Source organism: Notamacropus eugenii, chromosome 1, assembly GCF_028372415.1.
Source record: "Notamacropus eugenii isolate mMacEug1 chromosome 1, mMacEug1.pri_v2, whole genome shotgun sequence".
Classification (NCBI taxonomy): Eukaryota; Metazoa; Chordata; class Mammalia; order Diprotodontia; family Macropodidae; genus Notamacropus; species Notamacropus eugenii.
This window is the reverse complement of record NC_092872.1, coordinates 126,720,533-126,739,760: the sequence shown is the minus strand read 5'-3', so window position 1 is coordinate 126,739,760 and position 19,228 is coordinate 126,720,533. Positions and strand designations below refer to the sequence as shown.

At 39.2% G+C, this 19,228-nt stretch overlaps 1 protein-coding gene across 5 annotated transcripts in view; it reads right to left on the bottom strand.

The window, feature by feature from the left end:
• TRIP4 (thyroid hormone receptor interactor 4) overlaps nucleotides 1–17,650 on the bottom strand; it is a 43,551-nt gene extending 25,901 nt beyond the window's left edge. For 2 of the 5 annotated variants that reach the window (XM_072613690.1, XM_072613708.1), the window contains exons 1-7: nucleotides 17,105–17,650; nucleotides 14,383–14,552; nucleotides 12,948–13,084; nucleotides 5,807–6,019; nucleotides 3,718–3,796; nucleotides 2,832–2,961; nucleotides 805–1,020 (exon numbers count right to left, since the gene is read on the bottom strand). In XM_072613690.1, the coding sequence (XP_072469791.1) occupies nucleotides 805–1,020; nucleotides 2,832–2,961; nucleotides 3,718–3,796; nucleotides 5,807–6,019; nucleotides 12,948–13,084; nucleotides 14,383–14,552; nucleotides 17,105–17,205 (1,046 nt within the window). In that variant the 5' untranslated portion in view covers nucleotides 17,206–17,650. Of the gene's footprint in view, nucleotides 1–804; nucleotides 1,021–2,831; nucleotides 2,962–3,647; nucleotides 3,797–5,806; nucleotides 6,020–12,947; nucleotides 13,085–14,382; nucleotides 14,553–16,407; nucleotides 16,855–17,104 lie in introns of those variants that run through there. The other 3 variants (XM_072613697.1, XM_072613718.1, XM_072613726.1) reach the window with 3 other exon arrangements.
• Between the last annotated feature and the right edge of the window lie 1,578 nt (nucleotides 17,651–19,228).

Below are 19,228 nucleotides of genomic sequence, written 5' to 3'. Positions count from 1 at the left end.
TGGGAAAGTCATCCCAATACTTCAGAGATCTGAGTCCAAAATTCACTGACTTCAAATTTCACCTTCTCCATGAAGCCTTTCCAGACATTCTCAGCCTACAGCTATTCCTCCTTCCTTACCTATATCACTAACATGATATTTATACTTTGTACTGTTAGACATCCATATTTATAGCTACATATACATACAGTCATCTATACATGTATATCTTTTATATATATATAAACTTATGTATATAAATTTTATATATAAAATATACATATTTATGAAAATATATATTATATAATATATTTATATAAATCTATATAATTTTATTAATTATATAGATCATAAATTATATAAATTATAAATTTACATAATTATATAAATCATATAAATTTATATAATTTATTTATAATATAAATTTATATATTTATATATAATTTATTTATAGATATAATATCAATATATATTTTTATATAATTTATTTATATATTTATATTATATATATAAAAATATCATTATAAAGTAATAAATATGCACTAGATGTATACACATACATACACATATATATGAAGATGTGATTATAAAGTAATGAAACATGTAAAAGAGTATGTGGCTTATGCAACTACTGTTATTGCTTTGTCTTCAAAAACTTAGACTCCATCTTTCTAACTAGAGTATAAAAAGAAACCACATGCTTCATTCTATCCCAGTGGGTGCTTAAAAACATACCTTGATTATCAAAAAGCTTTCAGCTACAATAAAATATGACTGATCAGGTTGTTCATCTCTCTCAAACCTTTCCCTGAGCTATCTACTCACTTATTGTGGTACTCTGTTAGGGAATTTTGTTCTTCTAGAATCTGCCTTCCTGCAAAGTCAATAGTAATCTTCTTAGAGAGGCGGGAGGCATGCCGCAACTCTCGGAGTTCCTGCTCCTTCTTTTGCAGAGCTTCCCGCTCCACCTTGGACAGCCATTGGTTGGAATCTGTGGCAAAGTAGTCGGATTCATCATCAATGACTTGAGTCCTTCGAACGCTAAGGCAAGAGAGAGCACATGGCACCATGAGCATCTGTTATCAAAAAGGATATGATTTTGTGGGAACTGTCCAAAGTAACGCATTTATTACCACCACTTGTTTATTACCACACACTATGGCATCCCAGTTTGACAACTGGAAATATCATTACCTAAATTCTAAAACAAAAACCAGGTTTTTCTTAAGTTGATGGTATCAGAAATTTTTGGAGCTAGAAAGGATGTTAGGGAACATATATTCTAATCCCTACATTTTACAGATGAAGAAGCTGAGCCCTAAAGAAGGAAAGTGATTCAGCTGATGTCACAGAATTAGCTAGAGTAGAATTACAGCTTAGTGACATATGCAGATTTAGCAGAAATACCATCATCACAAAATTGGAAGCCTGAAATATTTAAACTTTATGGTAGTACTTCCCAAACTAAGTATGTGTGTTATAGAAAGATGCCATGTTATATTTTCCACTCTCCTTCTCAGACCTAAAATCTGGAAATGAATTTTCAGAAGCTGTCAAGAGAAAACCTTTAATTCCAGAGACTCTGTGCCATTTTGTTCCTTTGATTTTGACTCATTTACAATTTCTTAATATTCCCTTAAAAATAAAGACAAAGGCCAGCCAGGCACCTTTCCAGTAAACTGTATTAATTTATTCCATACCTGGAGTCACCTAAGCCCCTTTGCACAGGACAATGGAGCAGCAATATCAGCAGCAAGAAACTTTCTTGGCCCCTACTTCTCAGGAAATACATACGTCATACAGCACTGAATTATACTGTCAATGTGGAGAACTAAGTCTGACACCCACAGCTGCAATCCCAATAAAAGATGACAGTAAGTATGGAATGTAAGCATGATAACAGTCCTTCATAAAAGATTAAACAAAAAAAATATTGCTCCTATAATGGATTTTAAAGTCAGAGGGAATAATAGTGTTTACTCTATTTATAGTAAAGATGTTTTTCTGATTATTTCTCTGGTATTTTTGACAGGTGGCTTGGAATCTGAAGTTTTCAGATGGCCAATGCTGCCACTGCTGGCAAGAGACTACTAGGCCAGGTAGGACTAGGAAGAGACCCAGGCAGGATTTGCTCAGGGAGTGGTGCAAATGACTCTAACAGATAGATTATAAGTAGGTTGACTGCCTGAAGGGGGAAGGGTATACTCTCTACTATCAATTTAGTTTAAAATAAGCACTTTGCCAAAAGTAAAAGGGAGTGAGAGAAGCAAGAATTAACAACAAAACTAGAAATAAAAAAATCTGTCTCCAAGGAGAAATGAGAACTGTCAGTGGGCCAAATAACAGTGTAGGAGTCAAGAAGCCAATCTTTGTACAATTTGGTCTTTTTAATATTGAATCAGAGACCAAGATTCCAACAAGGATTCGTGACTTCTAAGGGTACTGCTTTTTTTTCCTCAATATCTCAAGGTTTCACAGAGTTCAGTCATTCTGTGTTAGTTTAGAAGCGAAACAACTTGGGAAATTCTGTTTGCTTCACTAGGATAAAATATAATCAACCCCAAATTATAAGTATAATTTGCTTTCTTTCAGGAACTCTGACATTTGTGAATAATAAAAAAGGTAAAAGGGCAGAAGGTCTACACGACATTAATATGAGTCAGAAACAAAACATCAACCATCTACATATGCCATGTGCCTAATTCCACTCTAATGAAAACTGTTTCATGGTCTATAGCCAGTTAGTTACTTGCTAAGTGATCGTATTCCATGAGATATTTGTACACAAAGATGGCCAGCATTGGTTTGCTTCTGTTTATTCACTAATATCAGCTGTTCCACCAAAATCATACCTGGTTCTGTCAAACTCTAGTAACTTGTCTTTGTGCTTTACAGCCTTCTCCAGACCAGTCTTAATCCGAGATTCTTGATGAGGAAGCAGATCCTTGTTGAATATATCAACCTTACCAGAATTCTCTGTTCCTGTAAGGCAACAAGGAAAGCAATGGTGTCAACTAACACAAAAATATCAATCATCCCAGTTGAACCCACAGCAGGACATCAAGGGATCCTAATCACCTCTAGATGCCCAACAGAATTCACTCCACTAAAAAAAGCCAGAAATCGAATCCAGCTTTATGTACCCTTCTCTTAAAGGCATGAAGATCAAGAAGATACTAAACAATTTAACAATGTGAAAATGCAGTTGAATATCATATAATTATGCGAAAATTCTGCTAAATATTTCACTTTTGTTTTTTGAAAAGAACAATGAATAATAGAAAAAGGGGTACAGGTCAATGTCAGAAGAAAATGCCACAAAGATGCACTTTCCTAAAAAAGAACATGTAGCCCAGCAAGACTAGCATTTGAAAAAGGTATGTGGAGGGGCGGAAGAAAAAGCATTTGCTCCAATGAAAAGCAGCATCTTTCCTTTCCCTTTATACTCTAAGCTTGCACAAAGTCTGACCAGTTCTCTCTTCTAACAGGATTTTTCATCTTTGAGAATGCCATTGTGCTTTGGGTAAAAGCAAACAGGCTAGAAGAGTCATAAAGATAATGTGCTCATAGTGCTGGCCACAGGGTGGCTGCTCAATGAAGTATGTTGAATGAATGAATGAATGAACAACTTATGAATCACAAAAATAGCTCAGTTCCATCCTGCACACCTGGATGCCCCAAATGGACAATGATATAAGATTCATCCTTCACCAGAGCTATCATAAGATGACTGCAAACCTGCCATGAGCTTCTTCAGAAGCTTCTGGCTCTTGTTTGAATCTCGCTGCAGAATGTCCTGTTCTTCTCGAGTGCATACCTACGGCATAAGAACATGGTAGCACAATGTAATTAACTTCTGCAATTTTTCTGGTACATCAAACAACTCACCTTAAACTACACGGAAGATGACAGTTAAAATGTATATTCCACAATTTCTACATTCACATGACTTCTGCCCCTTTGAAGCAGTGACGTGCTTATATCACCGATGTGTTCATTGCTCAAAGCAACTTCTAAATTCCTTTTTTAGAACTGTTTTCAAAGGCAGTGTACGAACCACGTAAGAAAATAAAACTCATGGCCACAGAGTCACACACCCTTTGAGATCAAAACAGCATTTACCCATTTAATCACCAAACTTACTCAGCAGACCAAAGGTCAAGTGACTTTTAATTTTAAAAACAAAACAAATTCACCTTGAAAATATTAAGCTTTCTGACCTCTGAAGATATTAAAAACAATTTGCCACAGGCTCTGAACGCCACACCAAAAGATTAATTCCAAAAAATGCTCTGAGCAAAGCCAGTGATGTTGAAATAGGTTCTACCAAGGTAGCTAATTCTAAGGAAACCTAACATTGATTTGGTTACATAACTTTCGTGTGGTTTTCTTTACAAAATGACACTACCTTGTGTAGTTATGAAGTTTGAAGCTTCAAATTTTAAAGAATGGTTTTTAAATCCATCCTACAAATGAACTGGGAGAAGGCACTGAGGTCTCGCCAGGAGAGACAGCAAGCAGAATCCACCAACAGGAGCGGAACAAAAGGCACTCCGGTGCAAACTTACACAACCCCCTCTGGGCAGTGCCTGGCATGTGATCTCACTGACCCCTCCCCCAGCCCTGCCACGTAAGCGCTACAAGAAAGGAAACTGCCATTCAGAGGGTTCCACAACTTGATCGGGGACGCAGGAGGTAGCAGGGGCTTGTCTTCTAACTCCAAGTCCAGTTCTCCTTCTCCCACACCATGCTGCCGCCCCCAAGGAAGAAGAATCGTACTAGATTCTTTGCCTTCAGGCATCCTACTTAAATTTACACTGATCAAGCCAAATGAAAAGCTGTGTTTATTAAGAATGCACTGCAAGTGTAATAAGAAAGGCTTAGTTAAAAAACAAAATTCTACGCTGAGCCTGGAAAAAGCTGCAAGGAATCAGGCAAATCTGCTTCACATTATCCTGCTTCCTGAACTAGGAGATCCATGGGACCTGTCAGTAAACAATGCACTTCCCGGCAGCTGTCTCCCCTGCACACAAGGCTCTGCCAGGAGCCGCAGGGTGTTTCTCTAGAGAGAGAAGTCTACATGGGAAGAGGCTTAGTAACATTTCATAAAGAACTTTTATTAGGAAACACTACATTTTTCCAATGAATAATTGAATATAGGTTCATTCTCCAGGAAATAGGGGAAAATAGGAGGAAAGGAAAACAAAGCTATCTTGATGTATGTCCTCCTCAAAGACGCCATATGCCACAGCTGCCACCCACCAGCAGGGACAGCAGATCAATAGGCATTGCCCTTCAGTCCCTTGTTAGAGTCTTTGTGAGAAAGCCATTAGTTCCAAGTTCCTGAGGTCATTCTCCCAGAAACAGCTGCCAAACATTTCAAAGCTCTACTAGTGAACTTCCCAGGCAGGCAGGCAGTGGCTATAGTGCTCTTAAGACTATATCACTGTGACACCAGTGTAACTCTCCCTTAGGAAGAAGGAAGGTTAATACCTGCAAACTGCAGCATACAATACTCCACCTCCTAAAGCTGTAAAGTTCTCCAGCTATAAAAGAATCTGATCAAGACTCTGATCTTTGAATAATCTGCTGTTTGAAAAGCTTACAATGATCAACATCAGCACTGGGATAAAAAACTAGGGGAACTGGGTCAATCAAGTCCTTGCTATATTCTAAGACATTCTAGAACCGACTGAATAGAAGAGCAAAGAACCACACATTGGAAAAGACAGAGAGAAAGAAAGAGAGAGACTGACTCTGTAGGTCAAATTAGTCATAACGATATACATATAGCTCAATAAGACCAAAGCTGGAACGAAATATTTACCAGAGATCCACAGAACAAACAGGGTCCAGATCCCTCTTGTTCACAGACAATTCGTCCGCAGATCAGACAGTTGTTGATGAGCTTGTGCTTCTGGGCCAGACAATCACAAGGGTGTCGTCCTGGAAGGAGGACAGCAAGCTTGTCCTGTCCCTCCACTGTATACAAGTTAACATACTTTGTCTTCTTCTTTGAGGAATTGGTGATCTCCTGTGCCTAATTTTCAAACAGTAAAAAAATAGTTTAGAGGGGCGGAGCCAAGATGGCGGAGTAGAAACACACAAATACACTAGCTCCGAACCCACAGCCCATGAAATATCTGTAGTAAAGAGCTGCCAATAAATTTGGGAGCAGGAGAAGCCACATAACAGTGGAGCAGATAAGATTTCTGTTCCAGAGGGACCTGCAAACCTCTCGCAAAAGGTCCATCGCTGGGGACGCGGAGCCCAGCCCAGACCTGCCCCGGCCCTGGCACCGGCACCAAGAGGAGCAGATCCAAGCGGACTTCAGGGATGGGATCTCCAGTGGCCGCATGGGTCCCTCCACCCACAGGTGACAGGGGTCGGTGAGAAGGTCTCTTTGGTGGGTCAAGAGGGGAGTGGGGTGCCCCCATACTCAGGCTCCCTTGGGAGGCAACAGCGGAGGCGGGAGCAGACCAGGGCTCCCCAAGCAGGCAGGAGCCTGGATCCATTGTTGAAGGTCTCCGCATAAACCCCCTGAGGGAACTGAGCCCATGAGGCGGCCCTGCCCCCGCCCAAAGCCCTGAGGCTGGGAAGCAGCATTTGAGTCTCAGACCCCAAGCTCTGGCTGGGAGGATCCGGAGGTGAGGTGGGTGTGAGGAGAATATTCAGAGGTCAAGTCACTGGCTGGGAAAATGCCCAGAAAAGGGAAAAAACCCAAGACTATAGAGGGTTACTTTCTTGGTGAGCAGGTTTCTCCTCCCCTCCTTTCTGATGAAGAAGAGCGGTGCTCACCATCAGGGGAAGACACAGAAGTCAGTGCTTCTACATCCCAGACCACTCAATGGGATCAGTTCTGGGAAAAGGTCATGAAGAGCTCAAAAAATTTTCAAAATTATGTTAGAGAGGTGGAGGAAAAACTGGGAAGAGCAATAAAAGACTTGCAAGCAAAGTATGAACAACAGATCAGCACCCTGCTAAAGGAGACTCAAAAAAATGCAGAAGAAAATAACACCCTGAAAAATAGGCTAACTCAATTGGCAAAGGAGGTTCAAGAAGCCAATGAGGAGAAGAATGCTTTCAAAAGCAGAATTAGCCAAATGGAAAAGGAGATTCAAAAGCTCACTGAAGAAAATAGTTCTTTCAAAATTAGAATGGAACAGATGGAGGTTAATGACTTTATGAGGAACCAAGAAATCATAAAACAAAACCAAAAGAATGAAAAAATGGAAGAGAATGTGAAATATCTCATTGGAAAAACAACTGACCTGGAAAATAGATCCAGGAGAGACAATTTAAAAATTATGGGCCTACCTGAAAGCCATGATCAAAAAAAGAGCCTAGACATCATCTTTCATGAAATTATCAAGGAAAACTGCCCTGATATTCTAGAACCAGAGGGCAAAATAAATATTGAAAGAATCCACCGATCACCACCTGAAAAAGATCCAAAAAGAGAAACTCCTAGGAATATTGTGGCCAAATTCCAGAATTCCCAGGTCAAGGAGAAAATATTGCAAGCAGCTAGAAAGAAACAATTCAAGTACTGTGGAAATACAATCAGGATAACACAAGATCTAGCAGCTTCTATATTAAGGGATCGAAGGGCATGGAATAGGATATTCCAGAAGTCAAAGGAACTAGGACTAAAACCAAGAATCACCTACCCAGCAAAACTGAGTATAATACTTCAAGGGAAAAATTGGTCTTTCAATGAAATAGAGGACTTTCAAGCATTCTTGATGAAAAGACCAGAGCTAAAAAGAAAATTTGACTTTCAAACACAAGAATGAAGAGAAGCATGAAAAGGTAAACAGCAAAGAGAAGTCATAAGGGACTTATAAAAGTTGAACTGCTTACATCCCTACATGGAAAGACAATATTAGTAACTCTTGAAACTATTCAGTATCTGGGTACTGGGTGGGATTACACACACACACATACACATGCACACACTCATAGAGACAGAGTGCGCAGAGTGAATTGAATAGGATGGGATCATATCTTTAAAAAAATGAAATCAAGCAGTGAGAGAGAAATATATGGGAGGAGAAAGGGAGAAATGGAATGGGGCAAATTATCTCTCATAAAAGAGGCAAGCAAAAGATTTTTTTAGTTTGGGGATAAAGAGGGGAGGTGAGAGAAAAACATGAAGTTTACTCTCATCACATTCCACTAAAGGAAGGAATAAAATACACACTCATTTTGGTATGAAAACCTATCTTACAATACAGGAAGGTGGGGGACAAGGGGATAAACAGGGTGGGGGAGACGATGGAAGGGAGGGCATGGGGAGGAGGGTACAATTTGAGGTCGACACTCACAGGGAGGGACAGGATCAAAGGAGAGAATAGAAGTAATTGGAAACAGAATAGGATGGAGGGAAATATAGTTAGTCTTATACAACACGACTATTATGGAAGTCATTTGCAAAACTACACAGATTTGGCCTATATTGAACTGCTTGCCTTCCAAAGGGAGGGGGTGGGGAGGGAGGGAGGAAGAGAAGTTGGAACTCAAAGTTTTAGGAATAACTGTCAAGTACTATTCTTGCCGCTAGGAAATAAGAAATACAGGTAAAGGGGTATAGAAAGTTATTTGGCCCAACAGGACAGAGGAGAGGATGGAGACAAGGGCAGAGAGGAATGATGGAGGAGAGAGCGGAGTGGTGATGGGGGCAATTGGAATGCTCAGTGTTTTGGGGTGGGGGGAGGGGACAAGGGGGGAGAAAATTTGGAGCCCAAAAATTCTGTGAAAATGAATGTTAAAAGTGAAATAAATAAATAAATTTATAAAAAAAAATAGTTTAATATCTAACCAAAGGCCATAACAGAAGTCAGGCAAAAAAACCAAACCTCTACCCAATGAACTACTCTGAACCCCAACTCCCATCCATTTCTCAGAAACCAAAAATCACTTTCTACCAAATTCAAGAAGGAAATAATTATCAAGTAGATAAGAAAGCTTCCTAAAACCAAGGGTTTGGGGAAGGGTTAATTCTTACAGAAATTAGTTAGTAAGTGCCCTTCGCTGACAGTTCTCCCTAGGTTTATTGATGGATAGTAACATGAGAGTCAAAATTCTAAACATTACTTCTTCATGCACAGAACTAGATTCTCTTTAACAAGTTAAACAGGTGATCACTGAAAATGAACTCTTTTAAAAGCAGATGATATTCATGGATATGAAAGACAAGCATACAAATCAAAAGGAATGATGAACTTTGAAACATCTCTTCAAATCTGCTGCATGGAGCTCCGTGGAGGTCTCTACTATCATTATGATTTTATCCTTTTCATTTCTTTCCCTTTTAGGTCAATAGTTTTGAAATCAAAATCTTTACCTTTAAAAATTAGATAAAACCTAAATTACTTCTGACATTTGTGAATGTTATTATGTCAAAGAAAACTCTTTGGTGACTATAATGAGATGTGACACTTCCCATTTTCCAAAGTAGAAAGGCAAATTGAAGGGGTTTTTCTCCCAATTAAAAATTAAGTATAAAGATATCCTCCAGAAGACAACTGTATTCTCAAGGAGGTAAGACTGAAAATACTGTTTTAAACAAACTGATGTTTAACCATCTTCACAGCACAAGGAGCAATGTTTTTCAAAGGACAATATACATTAATAAGATCTTTACTTCTCAGGGATTTGCAAATTCCCTCCACACATACTGAGAAAATAAGTTGTATTTTCTTATCCACAGGCAGAAATCTGCGTTTTTGTCTCCATAAAAAACCAAACAATTTAAGAAGTATTTATTAAGTACGTACTATGTACTGGCCATTGTACTACTGTTGACACAAAGGCCAAAAAAAAAATCTCTGCCGATGAGAAACTTACTTTTCATTTCCATAAAATCAAATGCTACTTTGGGTAAGAGAGGACAATTTTCTATGACCTTCTGAATGGAGGAAGCACTCCATTATTTGAACCAGTAAATAAAAATGAAGCAAGACCTGTTTTCACAGCTTCTCTCTATTTCATATTCATTTGTATATATTCTACAGATCTGATAAGAGAATAAGCAGGCAAAAATTCCAGGTAAATAGTATTGTTCTCATTAGCAATTTCTAAAAGCTATCAGATAATCTATATCCCAATATATCCCTGACCAACAATCCTCACTTCTACCTCCCAACAAGCTTTAATTCTTTATTTAACTATTTTTGGTCTAATTTCTCTTCATATATATTTAACCCAGGTCTTAGGGTTTTCTTTTTCGCTTGTGGGAGGCACTATGTTACTGTGAATTCTAAAACTAACAAATATTTCCATCTCTCATTAGTATACTTTGATATTTTCGGAAAGCCAACAAAGGCATATTTTTACTAAATAATTTATTATGAACTCTAAACAACAAGACTTATTCAATACTATTTATATTTTTAAAATCAATTTCAAGATACAAATATCCTTAACAACTTATCATAGGATTATAGATTTGGAGCTGGAAAGAAGCCCAGAGCCTACTTTGTCCAGCACTCTCATGTGGCAGATGAGGAAACTGAGGCCCAGGTAGATTAAAGTGACTTGCCCAAGATCTCACAGGGGATGCCAGAGGAACTACTTTAACCCAAGTCTTTCCATGTCCCTTACTGTTCTCTTTGTGCACTGTGCATATGTTTTCTCTTTTATATAAGTATAGTTAACATAAATACACAGATACACACACACAGTTCTACTGTTTCTATTTCTTGTATTATTTCATACAAGTTCTTTCCTATACTACTTTTTGAAAGTATGAATTGAATATATAAAAGCTTTAAGGAATTTTAAATTCAGGCTAGGAGGAATGAAAGACGTTTCCAAAACTATGTGGTATCCCTGAGGCAAATTATCATCCCTTTTTTTGCTTACATTGCTTTTAGACAAACTGTCTACCAATTACAAAAATAGAACCAAAGACAGAAATGTGGCACATTTCTAAAAACACTACACAAAACCTATATTTTCAAACCATCTGGTTCAACACATCCCTCATCCCTGATCAAGAATCTTCACTATTACCACCCAAGAAGTGGTCATTTAATCTTCACTTGAAGAGTTCTAGAGAAAGGGTGCCACCTTGTTCCCCAAGCAGTCCAAAGATTGCTTTTGGAGAACTCTATTAGGAAGTTTTTCCTCATCTCAAGTTGAAATTTGCTTGTTTGAAACTTTTATGAATTGCTCCTAGTTCCGTCCTCTGGGACTAAGCCAGACAAATCTAACCCTTTTCTACAGGACAACCCTTTAAATAATGAAGACAGGCATCATGTGCCCATTGTCTTCTCTTCTCCAGGATAAAACATGCCTTCTTCTTTTAACCTTAAGGCATAGGAGTAACCCATCACCTCACCATATGAGTCAGTCATCTTCCTCTGAGCACTAGACAGCTTGTCAACGTTCTTCCTAAAATGTGACAGCCAGAAATGAATACTCCTGCAGCTATGGTGTGAATAGAGAAGGACCTGTGTCCTTGCATGTGGACAACACGCCTCAGAACAAGCCCAGACTACATTAGTTTTTTTGATTATCATATCACACTGCGGATTCATACTAAATTATCAATCCATGAAAACCTCCTGTGCTTTTTTTTGATACACATCCCCACTTTGCTCTTGTGAAGTTGATATTTTTTAAAGTCAGTTGTAAGACTTCACATTTTTTCCTATTCAATTTTATCTTATTTCTATTCAGGCCATCAATTCTGTATCTTTTTGGATTCCTATTGTGTAAACCACAAATTTAAGATACTATAATTTAAGTATGCCATCTCTGCCTTTATCCAAATAAATGACAAAAATATTTAACAGCACATGGCAAGGACAGATGCCTGTAATTCTCAATTGGAGATCTCATGGCAAGGTGACATCAAGCTATTAATTCTCGTGGTTCAGTCATTTAACAAACATCAGATTTATTTATCTGATCATCTAACTCACATTTTCCTATCTTGTTGATAGTTTTCTCAAAAGCTTTATTGAAATCTAGGTAAACTATATCTAGAACATTCTTCTGACAGTCTAGTAACCCTGTCAAAAAAGGAAATGAGGTTAGTTTGGAATGACTAAGCATCAATAAAGCCATGGTGAAACATAATGATTACTACTACTTTTTCTAGATGCTCACAAGAGATGAAGAGATGCCTCTTCAGTGTCTACTACTAAATGGATTATTAGTAAATGGTAAATGAGTGATATCACTCAGCAGGTTAGGGCAAAATAGGAGAATCAATCAAAAGCTTAGAACAGGTTGGCATATATGGACCTTAGTTTCCATGGCTCATTTCTAATTAAATACCCATACCTTAATATCATGGTTGAGTCTAGTGTTCAGTGCTAATTTGGGGAGGAATAATAATAAATCATCATTTTAGAACAGAAAGAGACCTTAAAGATCATCTAGTCTAATCCCTCTTACTTTATAAATAAAAAACCTGGGGCCCCAAAAAGTTAAATGATTTTCTCAAGGTCATGCAGCTAGCAGCCTCAGAATGGCAATTAATTACTAAATATTTATTGAACATGTTCTCATAAATATTAATATTATTTGTTGAAAGCATTTCAAGTTCCTTTCCTTAGAAGTCTCTTATCCATATAATGACCTGGTCTCAAACCTCTTAATTTGTATCTCTATGGGAGCCCCATTTTATAAACAAGCATTTATTAAACTCCTACCATGTGTCAAGCATCATGCTAGATGCTGGATAATCTAGCTGATTAGATTAAGCTAGGTGTTAACAATTTAACAATTGCATGTAGTGGTAAGTCAAGCAGCTTTCCCGTATCAGGAAGGTTTTACAATGACTGGCAGTTTCCTGCCTTCCTACGCTCCCCCTGCTAATATTTATGGATCTTTTTCACTGAAAAAGTAACACTTTAGAATAGGGCTTCCTTCTTCTATCTCAAATTCTGCTAGGTATTGCCTCTCCTTCCCTATACTGCAGAACTCAGTACAGACTGCTTTCAAAGAGCACTCACCTTGGCTAAATCAAGTGGTGTTTTGACTTCCTCTATAGTTGATTCAGGTTCAGCAAATGCAGGAACCTCCTGCTTGTTTCTTCCTTTGCGCCTACCCTTCTTAAACTGGTCCCCAAGTCTCTGGCCATCTGAAATCTCTTAAGTACCATACAGACAAAAGCAAAAATTATTCAGCAACTTTTTACGGACAGTGAAGAAGGGAGGCAATGGGGAATAGTAGAAAGAGCACTGAATTGGGAATACTAGAATTGGAGACTTGGGACAAATTCAAATTCCACAGCTTCCCCTTGCTATTGACGTGACCTTCGTTGGGCAAGAGGGGGTTGAGAGAGATGGCCTCTAAGGTCACTTACAGCTCTAAATTGATTATCCTATGATCCTATAAGAGATAATAATGCTCATCTATTTGGGTAAGGAAGTTAAAGCAAATAAAAACACTTTCTTTTTCGTTTGTTTCATGACCCTCAAGCCAGAATTAAATTTAAATGATTCATTTCAGGGACAGGTAGGTGGATAGAGAACTGGCGCTGGCATCAGGAGAACCTGAGTTCAAATTTGACCCCAGACACTTTCTGGCTGTATAACCCTGGACAAGTTACTTAACTCCAATTGTATTCTTCTCTACCTCCCCACAAAAGGTGTATACTTCGCAAGCAAAACCAATTTACAAAATGCTAAAAGGAAATACTTCTAGTTACAAACTTATAATTAAAAAGTATAGTTACAAATATAATATATACTACATAATAACAGCTTACACTGTTAGTGCATCGTTTACATATTGTACTTTATAACTAAAGTTTGCTTCCACATGTTATGCACATCTCAAAGGATTAATCATCTGACTCCACCCAGATGAGCACACAGGTGAACATGTTAGTTTCATCTCATATAAGTGTGTTTCATATGTAATGTAAGGGTAACCATTTAAAAAATATTTTTTAAAAAGGGTTTAGGGGTTGTTTTTTTTACATAATTCAAACGTGTCATTTATCAAAGAAAATAGGTTTGTCCAAACATAAATGAAATAGAATTAGGAGGAAACATACAAATTTGATGCTATTCTTTGGACAATGAAATGGATCTTTTAAAGGCTTGACTGATGCAAACACAGAGGTGACAAGAACATCTGCTCCATGCTTGGGAAACCTGCTTCTTAATTATATAGTGTAATCTCAGTTTCCTTGCCTCAGATGAAGACAGAGATGGTATACTTAATAAGTATCAAGTTATAGTATCTTAAATTTATAGTTTACAGAATAGGAATCCAAAAAGATACAGAATTGATGGCCTGAATAGAAATAAGATAAAATTGAATAGGAAAAAATGTGAAGTCTTACAACTGACTTTAAAAAATATCAACTTCACAAGAGCAAAGTGAGCAAGGTATGGCTAGATAACAGTTTATCTAAAAAAAAAAAAAAACATGGCTTACCATCTCTTTTTCTGTATATCTGCAGAGGATCAGAAATCGAGTCTTGATAATTCTTTTGCCACTTGGTTATAAGATCTTCTATAAACTGGCCCTTTTTCCCCTCATTTCCCTGGAGAAGATCAGTAACGTATTCTCGTATCTCTTCAGCATCTTCAATTGACATAACATACCTCAGAAATCAAAGAGAACAGCTGATGAAACATGGGTTTGGTTTCTAATACATTAAATATCACATTAATCTTTATTTTTAGCTATATATATATACACCAACTTTCTCTCTCTCTATAATCAGTTAAGAAGGAAAGACTGGTAGAGCTGTGCTTTGCTTTACTATAAGAAAATTTTCTATAATTAGAGATTGGGGGTCAGGTCTTTCCCTGAGATCAAAAAAAAATTGTACCATTTCTGAATTGACAGTTTTCATATTTCATGTGAAAGAAATAAACATATACTGCGCTGGATGAGTTGTCCACTCCACATTCTTTTAAATTCTAAATCAAGGGTAACATTTTATTAGGTATAAGGAAGACTATCATTATTATCATTTACATGTAGCTAACATTTATAGATTTCTGTATAATTTACAAAGTGCTTTCAAGTACATGATCTCATTTGGTTCTTACAACAGTCTTGTAAAGTAGTTAATACTTCAACGAATCTCTGATCTCATAAATTTGTATACTCCTCCAATAGTAGACTTTAAAATCCAACTTACTTTATCCTGTATTACTCTTATATGCATTCTCCAGTAAACTCTCTACAGAAGGTCTACTTATGTGGTGGGGTGTTTCTTTTAAGTCTCTTGACATTGTGTGAACACCAGTAGAATACACAGACCATCCATTTTGTTATCTATAACTCTCAGGTCATGATTATCCAGTCTCCTTTTCCAAAATGAAGCTTTTTGTTAAGATCTCTTAAGTTGCTTTTTGCACAAAATTTATCAGTGGTAATGTTCAGCATATTGCCAAATGCATGACCTGCAAATTTTATTCTTTGGAGATTGTGGGTAAGTAGTGCATGAATCCTATAGCATCGATAGAAATAAGATGATGCTAAAATATATGGATTTTTGTTTAAAAAGAAGCCTGAGTCCACTGAAAGCACTGTGGAATGTCCCAAAAACATTTCAGCTTACTTTCTTCCTCCTATCTAATTTTGGGCCCAACCAATTCAGTGTCTATTTGCAATATCTGTTCATGACATATATCCTAATATACCATTTCAACGGACCATGTATCCAACTGCACATGAGAATCTGGAAATTAGGCATTCTTCATCTGCTCATGTTTTTCCTCAATGACTTTTCAGGCCAAATTCTAAATTTACATTTAGAGAGTTTTATAATATTATGATGCTTGCTTCAACTGATATCATCTTCAAATGAAGACATATGGAAGATGCCCCCAACCTTTGCCACCTCTTTCACTGGGGCTCTGTGCTATATTTCTTCTATTATATCAACAAACACTTTTGGTGAACCTAAAACTCCATTTTATGCCTTATTTAATGTTAATAAACAGAAAAATGAACAAAAATATCTCTGTTGTCATGTCTATCAAGGAATCTTGTATAATTTTAACATGTATATGAGGTACTGCTAATATTATGCCCATTTTACAGATAAGGAAACTGAGATTCACAGAAATTAAATAACCTGTTCAAGGTCACAAAGCTAATGAGTGGCAGATCCTCTGACTTCGAGTCTGAAGTACTTCACTATTTTATTCACTCAGCAGATGTGTACATATACTCTTTAAAAGTTAAAATTGAAGTTAGCACCTCATCAGCAAGCAGAAGGAAAACTATTTGGAAGGCAAATTACAGAGTGATCTTAAAAATGACATGGAATATCACAAAAATAAGACACCAATTCCAGATACCACAACGGGATGGGGGGTGAAACAATGAAAAGGACAGCAGATTCTTAGAAGTCTGATCTGCCACTTTCTATCAGTGTGACCTTGCATTTCACCTCAGTTAACCTCAGCTATAAAGGGTGATAGTAATACTTGCACCACCTACCTCATAGGATTGTTACTTTGTAACCGTAAAATGACACAGAAATTCGAGCTATTATTTTACACATCCCTCAAGACAGTTGTTTCCTAGTTCCCTGTTTCCTAGTATCTCCTCCAGGCCTCTATTAGCCTCTCGCTACCTTTCCTTACACTTCCAGTCTGTTATACCCTGACTCCTCCAAAGGGAAATCAGAGAGCAACTAAGACCTTAAAATCCCCTCCTTCCATTGACTTAAAATCGCTTCCAAGTCACTGAATCAGATTTGAAAAGCGAAGCCTACTTTTCTCCTTCCTTCCCCGCACAACACACCCCCTCCCAAACAGGGGAAGAAATCAAGGCCTTCAGGAAGGGTCCTCTGCTCTGTCCCCGCCCTCCTGGGCCGTCACGGACCGGCCAATGCAGGGGTTCCCCGTACTCTGTGTTAGGACCAGCTGAGCGGGGCCACGGAGCGGGGAGGGGGAGAGCAGGGGGATGCCGGAGCCTGCGCCCTCCCCGGCCAGGCTGCGAGCTGGGGGAGAGGGGGAGGGGAGAGGGGGAGGGGAGGGAGGGAGGGGGAAGAGGAGGGAAAGGGGGGAAGGGAAGGGCCCCGCTCCAGTCACTCCGGGTCTCCCCATTTCCCACTCCCTCCCCCTCGGGGGTCACGTTCCCTTCTTCCCTCCCCGGGGTCTCCTTCCCTCCGGCGCTCAGGACCCGCTCTCACTGCACGACATCTTCGTTGACATCCAGCCGGAAGGTGTCCCGCAGCTGACGAATGCACCACTCCACCAGCAGGGACCCAGACGTCGAGACGGCCGCCGCCATCTTCCCCGCCCCACCCCCAGCGCAGTGCCCCGGTCGCGCCGCGGCCGGTGCCCGCTCCTCAGGGTCTTCCGGCAACACGGACACCACGCACTAGAGTTCCGCGGGCCACAAAGGTTCCGCGGGGCCGAGCCGGAGGCCTCTTGGAAGTCCAGGCGTCCACGCTCCCCTGCGCTCGCGGTCCGTCCCGCCATCCGGCCCCGCGGGGGCCCAGGGAAAGGAGGGGGAGGGGGGGAAGGGACAAGACAGGGCCGAGAAGCCGGACGTCGTGGGCTGCATCTCCCGTGTCCCGTGTTCTGTCGCAGGCCAGGCTCTCCGCTTGAATGCTGCGGCCCCAGGGTGCAGCAGTGTGTGTGGGCCTCGTGTTCTCGTGGCCGATCCCGGGGCCTGACCTCGGCACTGAGGACTTGGCTCCGCTCCCAGCTCTCCTGTGCTATATCCCTGGTTTTACTGTCTCGTGGAAACCTCGGGGGAGGGGGGAGCGCTTTTCAAGAAGGTCACTCGGTCCTGCAGAAACTGTTTGTGCACCAAGGTGCTGCGTCCTGAAACCTTCCAGGGGTTTCTCCCCACTGCTCCCCCCCCCCCCCATAAAACAGCAGGTGTTATTTCAGTGAGCTCCCAGAGAAGGGGAGCGTTTAATATTATATAGCGCCGTGCCTAGCACCTTAGGGACACTTACATATTCTTTTTTTTTTTAAATCTTCCCACTGACCTGTGATGTCATCCCTATGTGAGGAAATTCTGTCACATCAGACCAGCCAACAAACATTAAGTACCCACTGTGTGCCAGCCTAAGAAGTGTGAATACAAAGACAAAAATGAAATCACTTCTACCTTCAAAGAGTTTACTTTGTTGAGCCAGATAACACGGGTTAACATAAAAGCTTGTGCAAAATAAGTATCATTTCTCTGATCTCATTGTCTTCTTCAGCAACGAAGGACGAACACAAAAAATAAGAGTATATAAGGCAGGCTCAAATGAGATAATGCAAGTAAGACACTTTGTAAACCTTAAAGCCCCATGTAAGTGCCAGTTATCAGTAGTCTAGCGTCACTAGGCCTTGAGTCTGGTGAGAACTTTTTGACCTCCACTTTCTACCACACTCCTGCTGAGCTCAAGCAGTGCTTAAATTGCAATAAAGGGGTGTCCTGGTAAATGCCTTTAAATTGAATCCATATTAGGAACACTTTCTTAAGTCTAGACAACCAACAAAACCCTAAATCAAGCCCTGATTTCTACCAGTTGTCAATTTTCAAGGTATTATGTCCATTTAATAAACTGTTCTCCAAAGCCAGTTAGAACCGGTACTAGCACACTTTTGAATATAAGGTAATTATCAGGAGAGAAGATATAAGCAGCTGGGGATATTAGGAAAGGCTTCCTGTAGAAGGTGACACTTGGGCTGAACTTTCAAGAAAATGAAAGATTTTAAGGAGTAATACATGTTACTCAGGGTTATTGTGAGGATCAAATCCCATGTATGTGAAACTTAAAAAAAAATACATAATGTCACTTACCTTTATGATTATTATTACAAATCATTCTTCCAAACTATTCATTTTTTAAATGCTGTTGTCAGAAATGGGGTGACTCCATTAAAGGAATAAATAATGTTACATCTTGCTTAGATCTTAGTCCGCTTTAACTGATTGTCTTCAATTCAAGAAAGACTAGGATTTGCTTTCAAGGGAGGCTCCATTGTATACAATCTTGCGATTTGAGGTCTAAATCTGTAAGGGACCTCAGAGGCCTTTTAGTACAACACTTTCTCATTTTAAGTCTAGGCAGCTTACATGACTTGCCCATAGGCAGGATATACAACAAACTTTTGTTAAGTGTCTAAGTTGTGTGTGTACAAAAGGGGGAGGGGTAATAAAATAAAATAATATAGGATCGTTGTTCTTGTCTTTGTGGAGCTTACAGTTTGATATAGAACTTGACACATACACAAATAATTAAAAGCAGGTGCCCATTCACACATAAATGCAACTTTCCTTTAATATCTTAGCCAGAGGTGAGAAACCC